This window comes from Gymnoscopelus braueri, assembly GCF_963280865.1.
Source record: "Gymnoscopelus braueri genome assembly, chromosome: 6".
NCBI classification, from domain to species: domain Eukaryota; kingdom Metazoa; phylum Chordata; class Actinopteri; order Myctophiformes; family Myctophidae; genus Gymnoscopelus; species Gymnoscopelus braueri.
This window is the reverse complement of record NC_137607.1, coordinates 45,614,436-45,629,379: the sequence shown is the minus strand read 5'-3', so window position 1 is coordinate 45,629,379 and position 14,944 is coordinate 45,614,436. Positions and strand designations below refer to the sequence as shown.

Here is a 14,944-nt window from a genome sequence, read left to right as displayed (position 1 = left end):
CAGATGCAATTACAGCAGATTTGAATGTCAAAGGTTTCTCTACCATTAGAGATGGTAAAGATTGATAGGGTATTAAAGCTACACAATGTAACTTTGTTTTTATGAATACAAATTTATTTTTGACCAATCTGTGTGGTAGAGTATGTTAATACAATTAACACAATTGGGGTGGTTGTATTTGGTCTGGTAAGAGGACCAATACAGTTTCAAGTGTTACCGCCTAAAGGTCAAACTTCAATTTCTCCCCTGAGCAAGCAGGCATGCTCCATTAGCTCAATGGTAAACATTTCGGCACTTGCACGAGGGACCTGGGTTCAAATCCTCAGTAGAACCCTGAAAGTTACAGAGTGCAGCTTTAAGTTGTGATTCTGGATAATTGCTATTGTGTAACGGTGAGAAGAATTTTGCACAGACTGCTAATTGAAAAATGACCAGTGTAGCAGAATACCTTAACCAGTCTTATTCTATTCCATTGTGAAATGGGACATTCTGCACAATGAATACTTTTACTTTTGGTACTTTAAGTATACTTTGATGCAGGTACTTTTGTTCTTTTACTCAAGTGCATTTTGAATACGGGACTTCTACTTGTAACAGAGTATAATTATCTACATTGCAGTATTGATACTTTTACTTAAGTAAAACATGTGAGTACTTCTTCCATCACTAGTGGCACAGTGACTATTACATATCTCTGAACAACATCAGCCACAGTGAATGAATGAGTTGTTTCCTGACCTGGTGCTAGTATGTTTGTAAAACGCCTTTGGGCTTAAAGCACAGTTTGTGCGGACTCACTCACAAGTGAATTCTAAGAACCTCTCAAATGACAATACTTTCTATTGAACCTGTTGCACTTTGTTTAGTTTGTTACGTAAAACCAGAATGCAGAATGCAGTGGCTTGACAAGCACTGTCTGGCAGTGATGATTTATCTGATTTTCTCAACTCAAAGCTAAGGCGAGGCATTTAATAAAGTTCTTTTGTTAATTTGAACAGCTTAAGCTAAGCTTTTACCATCGCCAGCTTACGTAGGTGTTGACGCATATTGCTCATTATACGCTGTTGCTTGACTGTACATACTGTAATAATCCATATACACACAGTGTAGGCTGGCTGACTCTGTACATATAGTGCCAATAGTCTTTATCCATGACAAATGTATGGTCATATAACTGGTGATAGATTGTAAATTATTATACTATCTATCTTATCTATTTAATAATTTAACTACTGTACAAGTTCCACAGTGAGCCTATTGATATTAACCCATTGATACCTGGAACGCTTCTGTGTCACTTTAGATGCCTTTGGCTATTCAAAAATAGCAGATATACAAGCTCATAGCGCGGCACCGAGTGCCGCGCTACAAGCTTGTAGATCTGCTATTTTTGAAAAATCGTGAAAAAATATTTTTTATATTTTTTTCAAAAAACTGTTAGGATTTAGATTTTTTTCAAAGAATCGCCTCAGGTCTTAATGGGTTAAGCAGGTGTATAGTGAATAGAGCTACTTGAGGATCTTTTAAAATGTATTAATAACTTCACTTTCAAATTCACCTAAATACCTTGCCTGCATATTTTAGTGACTGTGTCCACCCTGAGTGACGCAATTACTCCTGCTATTAATAATACGGAGTGCTGAGGATAAGTTGTCTTTCATTTCCCATGGTTGTTTTGTAGGAACACCTTGACCTGAACGCCTGTGGGAATTAAAAGTGTTGTTGTCCTCTCTGTGAGGTGTGCAAAGGAGAGAGAGAGAGAGAGGGTGGCGGGGGGGGGGGGGGGGGGGGGCAAGGGGAGAGGGAGAGAGAGGGAGAGAAGGCGAAAGTGAGGGAGAGAGAGAGAGAGAGAGAGAGAGAGAGAGAGAGTGCTGTGGGTTCTCACTCACGGTGCCAGGCCTGGTGAAGTCGACACTCTGTGACGCACTCTGCCTCATCTGGCCGCTGAACAGGCGAACGCACACACTCTGCAGGTACTCCAGGGAGATCTGCGAAAACACGCCAGGCCTCTTGAGCTTTCATGTGCTGTGTGTGCGTGTGGAGAGGCAGGCGGGCTACTACGTTTATGTCATGTGTTAATAAAGGACTCATTTGGTAGTGGAGACTATAGGTTCTTCATCATTTATGCGTAGGATATGTAACAGGTGCTTTTTATTTGTGTATTCTTTAGTTATTATGCATGTGTCTGTGTCACCCTTCCAAGTCGTGTGAGAGTGTAACTGCGTGTGCATGAGCATGCCTGTGTGTGCAGTGCACCCATTAATAGGTGGCGTGTGTGCTCAGCCGGCGGCCCTACCGTTTTTCCGCTGACGGTGGCCTCCAAAGAGTCCACCAGCTCGGCTGCCACTCCTATCAGGTTGTGGTAGTCAGCCTTGATGGTGTTGAACCGCCTCAGGTAGCTGGCGGCCCGCCGCTCTGACTCAACCAGCTGCAGTTGCAACTGCTGCATGGCCTCTGTGTGTGGAGATGTACGTACGCACGTTGACAAAGGGAAATGAAATAATACGGTTGCATAATTTTGTCCAGTTTCTAATCATTTGTATGTTAGCTAGCTGTCTATTAGACAAGCAAATATCCACAAAATAATCAATACAAAAGACTGGGAGAAGAAAAGAGAAGTAGAAAATTGTGTCTTTTCTCTGTATTTCATCCAAACCACAGATTGCATACACATACAGTATGTACTCTTCATGGCAGATACAGTACCTTTGGTAGTCCTCCCACCATCCTTCTATACAAAGTGTGTTTAAGGAAATACACACCAAACAATTAACACACAATGGCTCATCATAATAAATTGTTGATATCGTAGGCATATGGTGTACTCATTCAAAACAATTTCCAATAAGTGAACAGATTCAGTTTCAGCATTCTGCCAAATGATCCTTGCCACAGGACACACCTTGAATGATTCAGAAAAACCTTATAACCAATAACTAACCATTTCTTTGGTAGATTATAATATAACATTACTGTAATGTTAATCTGCCAGAGTGGGATAGAATTTTACAATGTGAGGAAGCTGATCCACTGTAACAATTGTCTCCAGCTAATCTCTATCTTTTTCTCACTTGACCTTAAAACCTAACGTGAGTTCGAGTGAGTCACAGTGAGTCATGGCGAGATCGGATGCCGCAGCATTCGAACGTAGCCCATTCGTAAACAAAAAAAAAACAATGAAAAGCAATCTGAGAGGGTGGTTATGGATTACGGAAACGTCCAGCTTTAGGTGACCTTAGTTGCCTGGAAGTCCTTAGTTGCCTGGAAGAAGGTTTGGAGTTACATATATATTTTTGCAATCTTGGATGTGCATCTCAGCGGCCCCTTTTCCACCGGAGTTGAACCGGTTGGTTCTTTTTTTCTCGCCTAATTTTGAACCAGTTCAGTGTGTTTCCACAGAAGATGAATTGGTAGAGAACCCTAAAAGTTGGTTCGGAACTAGATTGGAAGATGCAGATGCGACATAAACAATGGCAAAAGCAAGCGAAAAATCATCATATCAATCATCATAAAAGAAAAGGGAAACTGTATCTGCCATTGTCAATTTAATTTCCCCTGTGAAATGGACAGTTCAACCAATCATATTCAACACATTGCCGGCCTGGACTGCAATCGAACCTGGGGCAATTGGGGACTCCTAGCTGCTCCCCAGGTCTCTCTAACCATTCAGCTATGTCGCCTAAAACTGCTGCTTAAAACTGGTGGAAACGCAAGCTGGTTCGCGGCCGGTTCCGTGAAAGCACCAAGGTTCCAAGAATCTAGAACAGAACCAGTTGCAGAACTGAAGTTCTTTTGGTGGAAACGGGGCCAGCCAGGAGAAGGCAATGGCAGCCAGTCTGTACTCCAAGTTACTTGGATCCTGACTTGTTGTTCCACTCTCTTCACTGGATGATTTATTATTTAGAAGTCATTCTCTGCCTGCGGGGGGCTCAAAAACTTGTACTTAATGTGAAGGCTGTTGTTTTGTGAGGCGACGCTGTGTGAAGTGTCAGAGTCTCAGAGTGAGTTTTGACCGCTGGCCATTTGGCAGGATCACACACACACACAAACACTGCCATGGGGCACAATTCAGCGCTAATGTGAAAAGTTGATCTCTGCGCTTTGTTTGCAGCTCAGTGTTTGACAGAGGTACTGCTACTGATATTACACCCTGGTGAATAAAGGAAACCTCGAGGAAAAATACCAAATTACCAAACATTACTCCGAAATGTCTAGACCTCCTTATTGCACTGTGCTTACAGCAGGCCCCTTTTCAAGCTTCATGTTCCATTGGCTGGTTGACTGAACACACTCGCTCTTCAAGCTCCCTGCTTTTTTACACGCACACAGCTGCAGCCGGGAGCTGCCCCAGTACCACCACCGTAGCGTAGCGTTCCACTGTTGAGGTCGGGGTCGAGTGCCTTGCTCAAGTGCACCTCCACGACTTGTGTGTTACTCATTTTCGTTGCTGTCGGGCAGAAACCTCTTATCTCCATATTTAAACTTTTTGTGTTTTTTCATAAATTAGCGCCCTACTTGATCATACTACATCATCACACAAAAGCATCAAAAGTAGCAGATCCACAGCTCGAAACGCGGCATGAAGCGACGCGTTTTGAGCTTGTAGATCAGCTACTTTTGAATTTGAATCCTGAAAAGTAACAGTTTTGGACATATGAGGTTTCCACCCGACAGAGACGATTTACTCTTTCCCAGAACAACCCACCTTCCAGTCACACTTCCTTCAAGTCCTTCCTTGTCTCTCACATTTCTTTTTGGTACTGCCGTCGTCATTTTCGAAACATGACAACCTTTGGCCACACCACCAGACAAAAGGATACATATAAACTAAGCAGCCTTGGAGTGTTGGACGCCTTCAGTGTCGCCGAGAGAAACGGCTCCAGCCTCCCCTTTAATTGTGGTATCCAGGCATCCTAAACAAACATGACTTATTAGTAATGGGCTCTTGAATAAATACAGCTGTGTACATTCAGGGTGGGGGTTGGGGAGGTGGGGGTGACAGGTTACATAATGATAATAGCCAATTAGCCATGGAATACTGACTGACCATCTGTAACGGTTGACATTTTTAGATACGTAAATAACACAATTCTGTTCTGTTTGTGTGAGCTGTGCCGTGGTTACACAATGCTCTGTGTATTGTCTTGTTTGTGGTGTTTATGACATGTATTAATGTGATCATATGTTATGCTCTGTTGATGAATTGAATACATTTAAATATAAATGTATTCAATTAAAAAACAAGTGTGCTGTTTACATTTTCGTCTAATTAAGTATTCAATCAATCAATCAATTTAGTTGTAAAGGATTTTGTGAGATCAATGAAATACTACTACCACAAACTAACTTTTATTGCAACTACTGCTGCTATTGTGTGACTGGTACAAATTGGTGCCGGAGCTTCCACTATATAACACAACAATGCCCGCTACTACTCCTATGAGTGGTACTACTACTTCTATTCTTACCACGAGCAGTACAACTGCTGCCAAAAACCTAGTCTATAGGGGCACAGCGTCCCCGAGGGAAACCAACTGCACTGATCGGCAACAACACACTCGGGCGTATCAAGCTACTCAGAAGGAATGTGCTCCGAGAGGAAATGTGCCAGGCACCTGGAAGAGCTCCCTGAAGGAGGGGTGGATGGTAGGGTTTGGAACAAACGGCAGGGCGTAGTAAGGCAGGAACTCGGTGGTTTGACTCAGTGCTGCCCCTCGCGTCTCCAGGTACTGCTTGAAGCGAGGGATCCTCTCCTCGAACGCAGCCTGGTCCTGGGGAGGGAGAGACAGACAGGTGATATTATAATAAACCCCAACGACCCGGAACAATCCTGAGATTCTAGAGTAATGATGTAAGACAGAAGTGTCAGGACAAGAAGTGATGATCAAGAGTATCAGAAGAGGGGTATAATAACCACATGAGACCTATTTCATACTTTCTAGATAATTCATTATGGAACTTTTTGAATATTTACGCCTATAATGACGTGACCAAAAATTGGGACACCAGGTTTTAAGGGGAGGAGTGGTGCAGTTCATCCCCTGTCCATATGGCAAATGGTATGCATTTCTATTTCTATGTACAGTATATTAGTAGACTGTGCATAGAACTCCATTATAAGGAGCTCTACTGCCACAATTACAAAGTGACGCATATATCACATTCCTCACACATCATGCTACTCTTATTTATCCCATATATTTCTCATTGGGTTTCCCTGTGGGAAAGTTTTGCTCAATCGTTTACTGGAATAAAAAAAGGTCTGGTCCCAAAATGTGAACGTATTTCACATTATTTTACATTGACGCTGTGCGTCAGAAAGTAATGATCATTTAGGAGCTCTTCTTGTCTTTGCCTGAGAGCATATCGTTTCTGTCAAGTTGATTTGAATCTAAAGTGTGTGAACTGAAAAATGCATATGGATGAACCATGGTGCCTATAGGCTAGATTCAGATGAACCAAATATAATTTCTAGTGTCAAAAACTACATTCAGTTGAGCACTGTTCCAAACCCTCATGCAAACAGTTCAATTTAAAAAACATTTGAGTTCAGAAACATGGAGGCTACCATAGTGCAACGAGGACATCTGTTGGCCAAGGATGATTTGAAGTGCTTTGTTTGACTGACGTCATGACATATGTATGTCTAGAATGAGCTGACATGTTTTGATACTGAGGCAATGCATGTGCATTATTTAGTTTACTAAAAGTATGCATGCCAAATGCATGTGTAATAATGTGCTATGAAATATAATTAGAAAAGGATGCAGTATTCCTGTGTTAGGAGATTGTTATGAGACTACACTGGACAGGCAGTATTCAACCACTTAGAGGTTTGAACTATTACATGTATTAGTGTATAATACATCATATTTTGATTATAACTCATTCTAATGCACTCGTGATATGGCTTTGATGGCTTACATTGTGCTTTGCACAGTGTTGAGTTAAAGATATATAACTATTTTTCATAGTGCAGCGGATAAAAGCAATATTTTGGGAGAATCGTTCACTTGGTGATACAAGCGTGAAACTTGGTACAGATCATCTTTAGAGGTCATTTATCGATTTTTTTAATCGAGCCACTTGAAAATCAAAGATGGCGGCCATTTTTCAAGATGGCCGACATCTTAGTGGGCAGTTAAGTGATATGATGGTTTATTTGGTGATACAAGCATGAAAATTGGCATGAGCAGTCTCTGTGGGTCACTTGACAATAGGCCACCCACAGCTACTTGAAATTTCAAGATGGCGGCCATTTTTCAAGATGGCCAACACTTTAGTGGAGCAATTAAGTTATATAATGGTTTATTTGGTGATACAAGCATGAACATTGGCATGAGCAGTCTCTGTGGGTCACTTGACAATAGGCCACCCACAGCTACTTGAAATTTCAAGATGGCGGCCATTTTTCAAGATGGCCAACACTTTAGTGGAGCAATTAAGTTATATAATGGTTTATTTGGTGATACAAGCATTAAATTTGGCATGAGCAGTCTCTAAGGGTTGCTTGACAAGAAAACACTCCCAGCCACTTTACATTTCTATTTTCAAGATGGCCGCCCCCTGGATCCTCAAAAGATACATTTTCTCATAGAAATTTATGTTTTTTTTTCTTTAAGGACGATTATACGATTATTATTATTATGCTAAAGAACAACTTTTAACACATCACAATATAGTTGTGTTGATTTGTTGATCATAGATAGATTAGATAAGAGTGAATATCTGCACTACCAGGGCACACTGGTGATATATCACTGCTGTTAAACTCAGAGTGGGGTTCAATGTCAGCTAATTGAAAGTTGGTATCCCAAATGCTGTCTAATTTACCCCAAAACAGTTAGATAGCCGCACCTGAATTGACAGGTTGTGCCAGCACGGGAGAGCCGAGCCAAGGTTAATGGGGTTTTAGTTAACCGGATGGTGTACAGATCGCTCAGGATTTAAATGGCATTGGATGAACGATCGAACTAAGTGTAGGGTTAAGGCACGAACTTAGTTGTATCCCATACATCAAAGTGCTTGGTAAAAGGTGGTAAAAGGATAAACCCTCGGCCTCTGCCTATGCTGCAGACATGGCAGAAGCCATCATAACAGTTGTGAAAACTAACTGGGACAGATGTTTAATTTGTCAGCAGGTCACCAAGGAAAAACTCATTCAGCCGAGTTTATTCAACAGAGAGCACGATCGTACTGGTTATGATACCATTGCAAGAAATGTTCCATTATTTCATAAGATCAATGCTCTGCCTATCTTACTTAGTCCAACCCGACTAGATGAAGGTGATGGCATAGAAAGCACATCGACAAGAAACAGAGCAAAATATAATTCAAGCTGTAAACTTAGGTTCAACAACACAGAGCTGGAAAGGGCCCAAAAGAGAGCATCTACATCTGCTGAAGACACTGAAGATACCAAAGATATCCATGTCAAGAGGCCAAGAAGATCTAATGTATGACCGGTCCAGCGATGTCACAACTGTGAACGAGGCCAGGCTTGATCTCTTTGCCAGAAAGCAAAGACAATATGACTTGATCCCACCAACTCAAGCAGCACTCAAAGAGCATGCCAAACATGCTTCTTATGAGGCTGGATACGTGTGGGGACAGGCATTGAAGCGACATCCACAAATGCAGAGCCCATCTGACTGGGGATGGGTGGAACAGGACGAGAAGTGGAAAGTCTTCTGGACTCCACTTCCACCTATTGCGGAGAGTTGTTGGGAGTTGACCAAATGTGGGTGCTCCAAGGCATGTACTGGAAGGTGTAACTGCTTCAGATATGGACTCAGTTTCACATGCCTATGTAGTTGCCCCTGCTAGAACCTATTTGCATGTTTATTTTGCCAGAGTTATTCCCTGTTGTCCTCTGTGTTTTCAAGTGGAGGCCTATGGCTCGGCTTCCCCTCGTCACATCGACGCATCATGTTTTACTTTTTATCTAGTCTATTACTGTGTAATTTTCAGTTGTTACTTTGTAACATTGCTTCCACTGCCTTCCACTGCCATATCTAACAGTGAAGCACATTTTCAGTTTAGTTCCTTAGTATCGTTTGTCATGGTTCCGTGGCTATTGCCATTCAGTATTAGCCATTACTCATAATTTTGGAGCACTGTCCGTTCAGCACCACAACTGTGCTTATCAGCACCACAACTGTGCTAATTTATTCATCTTATTTTTTGTTTCCCCACCCCTTAGTATTTATTTGACACATGTAATGGCTGTTAGTTTAAAAAAAACTATATATATATATATATATATATATATATATATATATATATATATATATATATATATATATATATATATATATATATATATATATATCCTCCCTTGTGACTGTTACCTTGTCGTGGTAAGGGAGCTTGTTTAGGCCTACCTCAGTGAACCCTGAGAGCTATGCCGGTGGGAGGCAACTCCTGACAGGTCTTACCAAACTGGACAGGTCGTGGGCGAGGAGTCAGACAAAACACAGTCAAACAACCTCTCTTGACAGAGCTTTTTGAGGAACCCAATACATTTCTATGAGAAAAGGTATCATTTAAAGATTGACATCTTGAAATTTCAAGTGGCTGTGGGCGGTTTCTTGTCAAATGACCTTTTGAGACGGCTCATGGCAATTTTCATGCTTGTATCACCAACTAAATGATTTCTTAAGCTTAACTAGTCCACTAAGGTGGTGGCCATCTTGAAAAATGGCCGCCATCTTGACATTTCAAGTAGCTGTGGGTGGCTTATTGTCAAGTGACCCACAGAGACTGCTCATGCCAATTTTCATGCTTGTATCACCAAATGAACCATTATATAACTTAAATGCTCCACTAAAGTGTTGGCCATCTTGAAAAATGGCCGCCATCTTGAAATTTCAAGTAGCTGTGGGTGGCGTATTGTCAAGTGACCCACAGAGACTGCTCATGCCAATTTTCATGCTTGTATCACCAAATAAACCATCATATCACTTAACTGCCCACTAAGGTATCGGCCATCTTGAAAAATGGCCGCCATCTTGGATTTTTGAGTGGCTCGATTAAAAAAGTCAAAGAGTTGACCTAAAGGAATGTTCATGCCAATTTTCACGCTTGTATCACAAAGTGAACGATTGTTCCTACTATCCGCTCTACTATCAAGTGAGAGAGACCTCAAAGCAAGCAAGCAACCAAAGTGAACTGCTTCAGAAATCAGCTTCAGAGGAACTTTTACAGAAATACTTTTTGTAGTTGAACACGGCAACTTATGAATAAAAAATACATTTCTGTTTGAATTTTAGGCTTTGAAGTTGCACAGATATGACAAATAACCTAAATATAAAAAGAAATGACTGACATAATTAATAACTTTATACTTTAAAAAAAACATTAATAGTGGAAATAGCTGATCTACAAGCTCAAGCTTGAAGACCTTCTATTTCCACTACTTTTTTTCCCACTATTTTTGAAAACATAAAAAAAAAATTAGCAACGATTATGACGGCTATAAAAATAATAATAAATAATAGCGATTAGCGATTAGCCTATAAAGTGTATAATAGTGTACATACAGGTCTGCCTAAGTGGCTCCTCAGTGGGTAGATGGTAAAATGGATTTGAAGATAGAACTCCAGTCTCTGGGCCTGGGTGTCCATGTCCCTGAGGTCAGAGGGGACGTTCTCAGTCCACAGCTCAAAGAACACCTTATGGTCTCCGTCATCAAAGGAACTGAGGAGGTCTCTCTGCAGTGGGCCAGTTACAGCAGCAGGTTGGTTAAAGGATTGATTAATTTAATACTTAATTAACAGTTTGCAAATAGTACAGAGGTACAGTTATACAATAAAGCTAAAACGATAACACAAAAGCCCTGAGGGCTTGTTTCCTTTGTGGTCCTATGTATTCAATTCATCAAGACATATAAATATATACAATACTATACAAGAGATGATCAATACTAGGAGCAGTAAAAGTATATTTACAGAAAAACAGTGGGGGGTCATTTCTTTTGGCAAGCTAGAAGACTTGTCTATGTCCAGTTGCAAATTGCAGACATGTTCTCTTTTATGGTGGTTTTGAAGGAGGGCAGGGAGTCATACTTTTTGATGGCTGGTGGTAGGGAATTCCACATTGTGGTGGCATGATAGTAGAATGAATTCATTCCCATGTTTGTGCCAAACTGTGGGGAATGAGATTAGTGGCCCAAGTTTAGGATTCTATAGAGCACCGAAGTCCTGACATCACTGCCGCTAGAGGGCACTATCCCCCTGGGTCGAGGCGTTATTTTTTGTGTTGAAATCCCCATAGAGGAATCTTAGATCTTCTCAAAAGAACTGTGTTAGAAAAATCTTATATGAGGCATCTAAGATTCCCCTATGGAGATTTCAACACCCTACCCAGGGGGATAGCGCCCTCTAGCGGCAGTGACGTCAGACTTTGGTGCTCTATAAGGGCTGTCTGTCCATTTCATCAATAATTGCCATCATCACCAGATCTATCTGTGGCAGATCAACATGATCACTCAGTTACAATTTAGGCATTTAGCAGCTCATATCCAGAATGAGTTACAAGTGTGACAGTTGAACAGAGGGGTCATATTTCTATACTCACGGTTGTGGCACAATACTGTATGGTTTTCATTACGGTGTGCTTTACCCACCCCACAATCATAACTTACCCAGGAACGTGTGTGGAGTATTGGTTATTAAGATAATATTAGGAGGACATTATTACCTGAACGATAATATTCTTGGAGTCTTTAAGTGTGTCTCCTTGAGGCTTGGACACAAGCTTGCCTTTGTTTTTGCACTCCTTGTCAAAGCTGTAGACTGTGTCGTCAAATTTCTCATACTTTAGGTACTGGTGAAAAAAAGATGGGTACAGAACAAAAACACATTTCAAATTACAATTCAAATACAGAGCATAGACACAAACTACATCTTTTTACACATATCATTTTTAAGCCTAAAATCTATTGTACTGGGGGCGCTGATAGCCGATAACCAAATGGGCTCCTACAGGTCCATTTGGTTGCATTTGTACACTCTTGGAGTTAAATGAACACTGAGGAATTCAGTTTGTGTACGTTTGTGCAGGATTTCAGTGTGAAGTAGAGAAAGAGGCACAGATAGAGGGAAAAGGGCATTCCGTGACCTGTGTTTTAGCCGGGTAGCTCAGTATTCCACACAGTCTAGTTATGCACGGCAGAGCAGCTAAAACAGCAGTGTTCATATTTCCATAGATTAAAGCAAAATAAAATCTCACGACTGGAAAAAGTCCTAATGTGCGATTTGTGAAACACACTAGTGCTGTTTCCTAAAAGAAATTAACAAAATATGTAAAATTATGATGTTTTAGTAATATTGTTCCTGCTGTTCTCTACATACAGCCAACCAGGTGAAGAAATCACAGATTATGGCTTTAACCTTTGCTTTTATGAAATATTCGAGACTATTAAGATTTATGGAAGATGCTTCTGAACATATTGCTAGTTTGACCACTTCAAATGCTCTAATCTTAAAATAATAACAGAAAATAGCAGATCTACAAGCTTTGAGAGCTTAAAGATCGGCTATTTTCACTGCACAACATGTTTCCATAGAAGACATGTTGGCTTCTATGGCATCCAAATGACTGAACTCAGTCGTGGCGACTGAGAACTTGAATCCATGCATTTCATACCTCCTTGATCATCGTGAGAAGATCAGCTTCATTGGCCAAGATGTCCCCCATCTTCTCGCCTGCCTCCCTGGAACTCATGTGAACACCAACAACACCTACAGGTAGTGCAGTTACTGTAGGCCAGCCATCAAACAGCTTCCATCATAATAACACTGATGATGATGACGACCACTCCTCAGAACCTGCAGAATAAATGTTGTTTGTTGTTGATTTATTCTAAATAGCTCGACTTCATCTTTCTTGATGAATTGAATACACAGGACCACAATGTAAAACAAGCCCTCAGGGCTTTTTCTGTTATCCTTTTAGCATTATGGTATAGTAACTGTACCTCTGTACTTTTGCGAACTGTTAATAAAGGATGCAATCCATCAAAATCTGACAACAAACAGGTTAATTATTATTACTAGCCTGTAGGTTTGACGACGTTTTGGCTGTGTTTGGGTTGGTTTCTTTTTGAGTACTCGTTGATATGGTGTTTCTGTATTATTGTTCCTCATTAAATGTCTCGATGAATCGAACACACAGGACCCAATGGAAACAAGCCATAGTGTTTTCTTGAGTTTAATGCTTTTAGCATCCTTTTGTATAGAACTGTACTTTCTGTGCTTTCTTTTTGCAAACTGTTAATAAAGTAAAGTAATCAATCAATCAATCAATCAATGTGTACCAACATTTTCTGGCGTTAGTGATCAAACGTTTTAATTAGGTGTAATTAGTCCCTACATGTCAACTAGCAGGATGCTAAGTAGGCAGCAAACAGATGTTAAGTAGAGATAGCTGCATAGGCTACTGCTGCTGCTAGACAAGAGCAATGACTAATACCTCACCTTTTACACAAACATCCCTCTGCTAGAGGATGTTAGTTGATATGACAGTGTGTCGGTAACGATAAGTAATGTGTAAGTATAACATCCATAGTGCTGTTCATAAACTGGTGCATGATGGTTAGCAACAGGACGCCACAACACAACACCTAGCAACCAGCAGCGTTGCCAGAGTTTGTGAGAGAAACAAGCAATCGGGTCTATGAAAACAAGCCCAAAAGAAGCAACTAGGCTGTAGATCTGCTATTTAAAAAAAATAATCTTGAAGCAATTTTGAAAAAATGTGGGATGTTTTCTAAAACATTTTAACAACACACATCTTGTATGGGGCTCCCTGGCACAAAATAAAATTCAGATGGGGGGATCAGTGTCTGTGGACAAATACATATTAATGTGTGGTCCTTGACCTGAAAATGTTTGAGATCCACTGGTTTAAACTACATTAGGAAACAAGCCCGAATAAGCAACTACACTTTAGAAACAAGCCCAAAAAAACGCAACTACCAATATTTACAAGCGACTTTACAGAAAAACAAGTCCAAAGTCGCTTATAATAAGTGGACATGGCAACGCTGGCAACCAGTCTTTTTTTTCTCTCTCCCCCCAAAAGAACCTCTTCCGGGCGCATTACCGCCTCCTACTGATCCGGAGTGAGAACTGAAGGCTCTGGTCCAAACCATAGTGGTGTAAAGTAACTAAGTACATTTACTCAAATACTGTACCTAAGTACAATGTTGAGGTATTTTTTACGTTACTGGAGCATTTTCATTTTTTTTAAATACTTTTACTTCTGCTCCACTACATCTCAGAGGCAAATGTTACCATTTGAAACCTGTGAAACGGGACATTCTGAATATTGAGTACTTTCTACTTTTGGTACTTTTAAGTACATTTTGATACCAATACTTTTGTACTTTACTCAAGTAAATATTTCTACATTGGCATTGCAGTGTTGATACTTTTACTCAATAAAAAACAGAAAGGAGTACTTTTCCCATCAATGGTAACCAAATGAAGACGAAAATGTTTAAACTATTACTTAATTTGCTATTTTCGGCGCGCGACACCATGGTGCGATGAAGTACCGCCAGGGGGCAGCACGCGCCGGCTGAACGTGAAACCCACACACACACACTTGTAGCTCATCATAATATTATCAATATATCCTTTATTGATAGTCATTATTAATCTGTCAGACCCACTGAAACCAAGTATGACACTAAACTCCACGTGGGTTGATGTGGACAAGCTCACTGATCAGTTCGTTAAGTTAGAAAAGGTAAGTTAAGTAGGCTAATTAATTATCCATGGAACGGTCATCTGTCATATAATATGACAGTCATGGCTAGCCAATTCATTTGCTGATGAATTCACACAGGTCACAACTAAACAACAACACTTTAACGTAGTCAATGATGTTTACCCGGGATTCATACGATAAAAACCCATTTTGGAATGAATTATAAAGT

The 14,944-nt window shown here is 40.6% G+C and overlaps 1 protein-coding gene across 3 annotated transcripts in view; it reads right to left on the bottom strand.

Moving 5' to 3' along the window:
* Positions 1 to 13,617, bottom strand: part of armc9 (armadillo repeat containing 9) — a 66,460-nt gene extending 52,843 nt beyond the window's left edge. For all 3 annotated transcript variants that reach the window (XR_013933323.1, XM_080431138.1, XM_080431139.1), the window contains exons 1-9: positions 13,479 to 13,617; positions 12,649 to 12,830; positions 11,701 to 11,826; positions 10,542 to 10,712; positions 5,616 to 5,771; positions 4,821 to 4,913; positions 2,707 to 2,731; positions 2,297 to 2,454; positions 1,890 to 1,988 (exon numbers count right to left, since the gene is read on the bottom strand). Coding sequence is in view for 2 of the 3 variants with exons in the window: in XM_080431138.1 (XP_080287264.1) it covers positions 1,890 to 1,988; positions 2,297 to 2,454; positions 2,707 to 2,731; positions 4,821 to 4,913; positions 5,616 to 5,771; positions 10,542 to 10,712; positions 11,701 to 11,826; positions 12,649 to 12,726 (906 nt within the window). In the remaining variant the exon portion in view is untranslated. The remainder of the gene's footprint in view (positions 1 to 1,889; positions 1,989 to 2,296; positions 2,455 to 2,706; positions 2,732 to 4,820; positions 4,914 to 5,615; positions 5,772 to 10,541; positions 10,713 to 11,700; positions 11,827 to 12,648; positions 12,831 to 13,478) is intronic.
* Between the last annotated feature and the right edge of the window lie 1,327 nt (positions 13,618 to 14,944).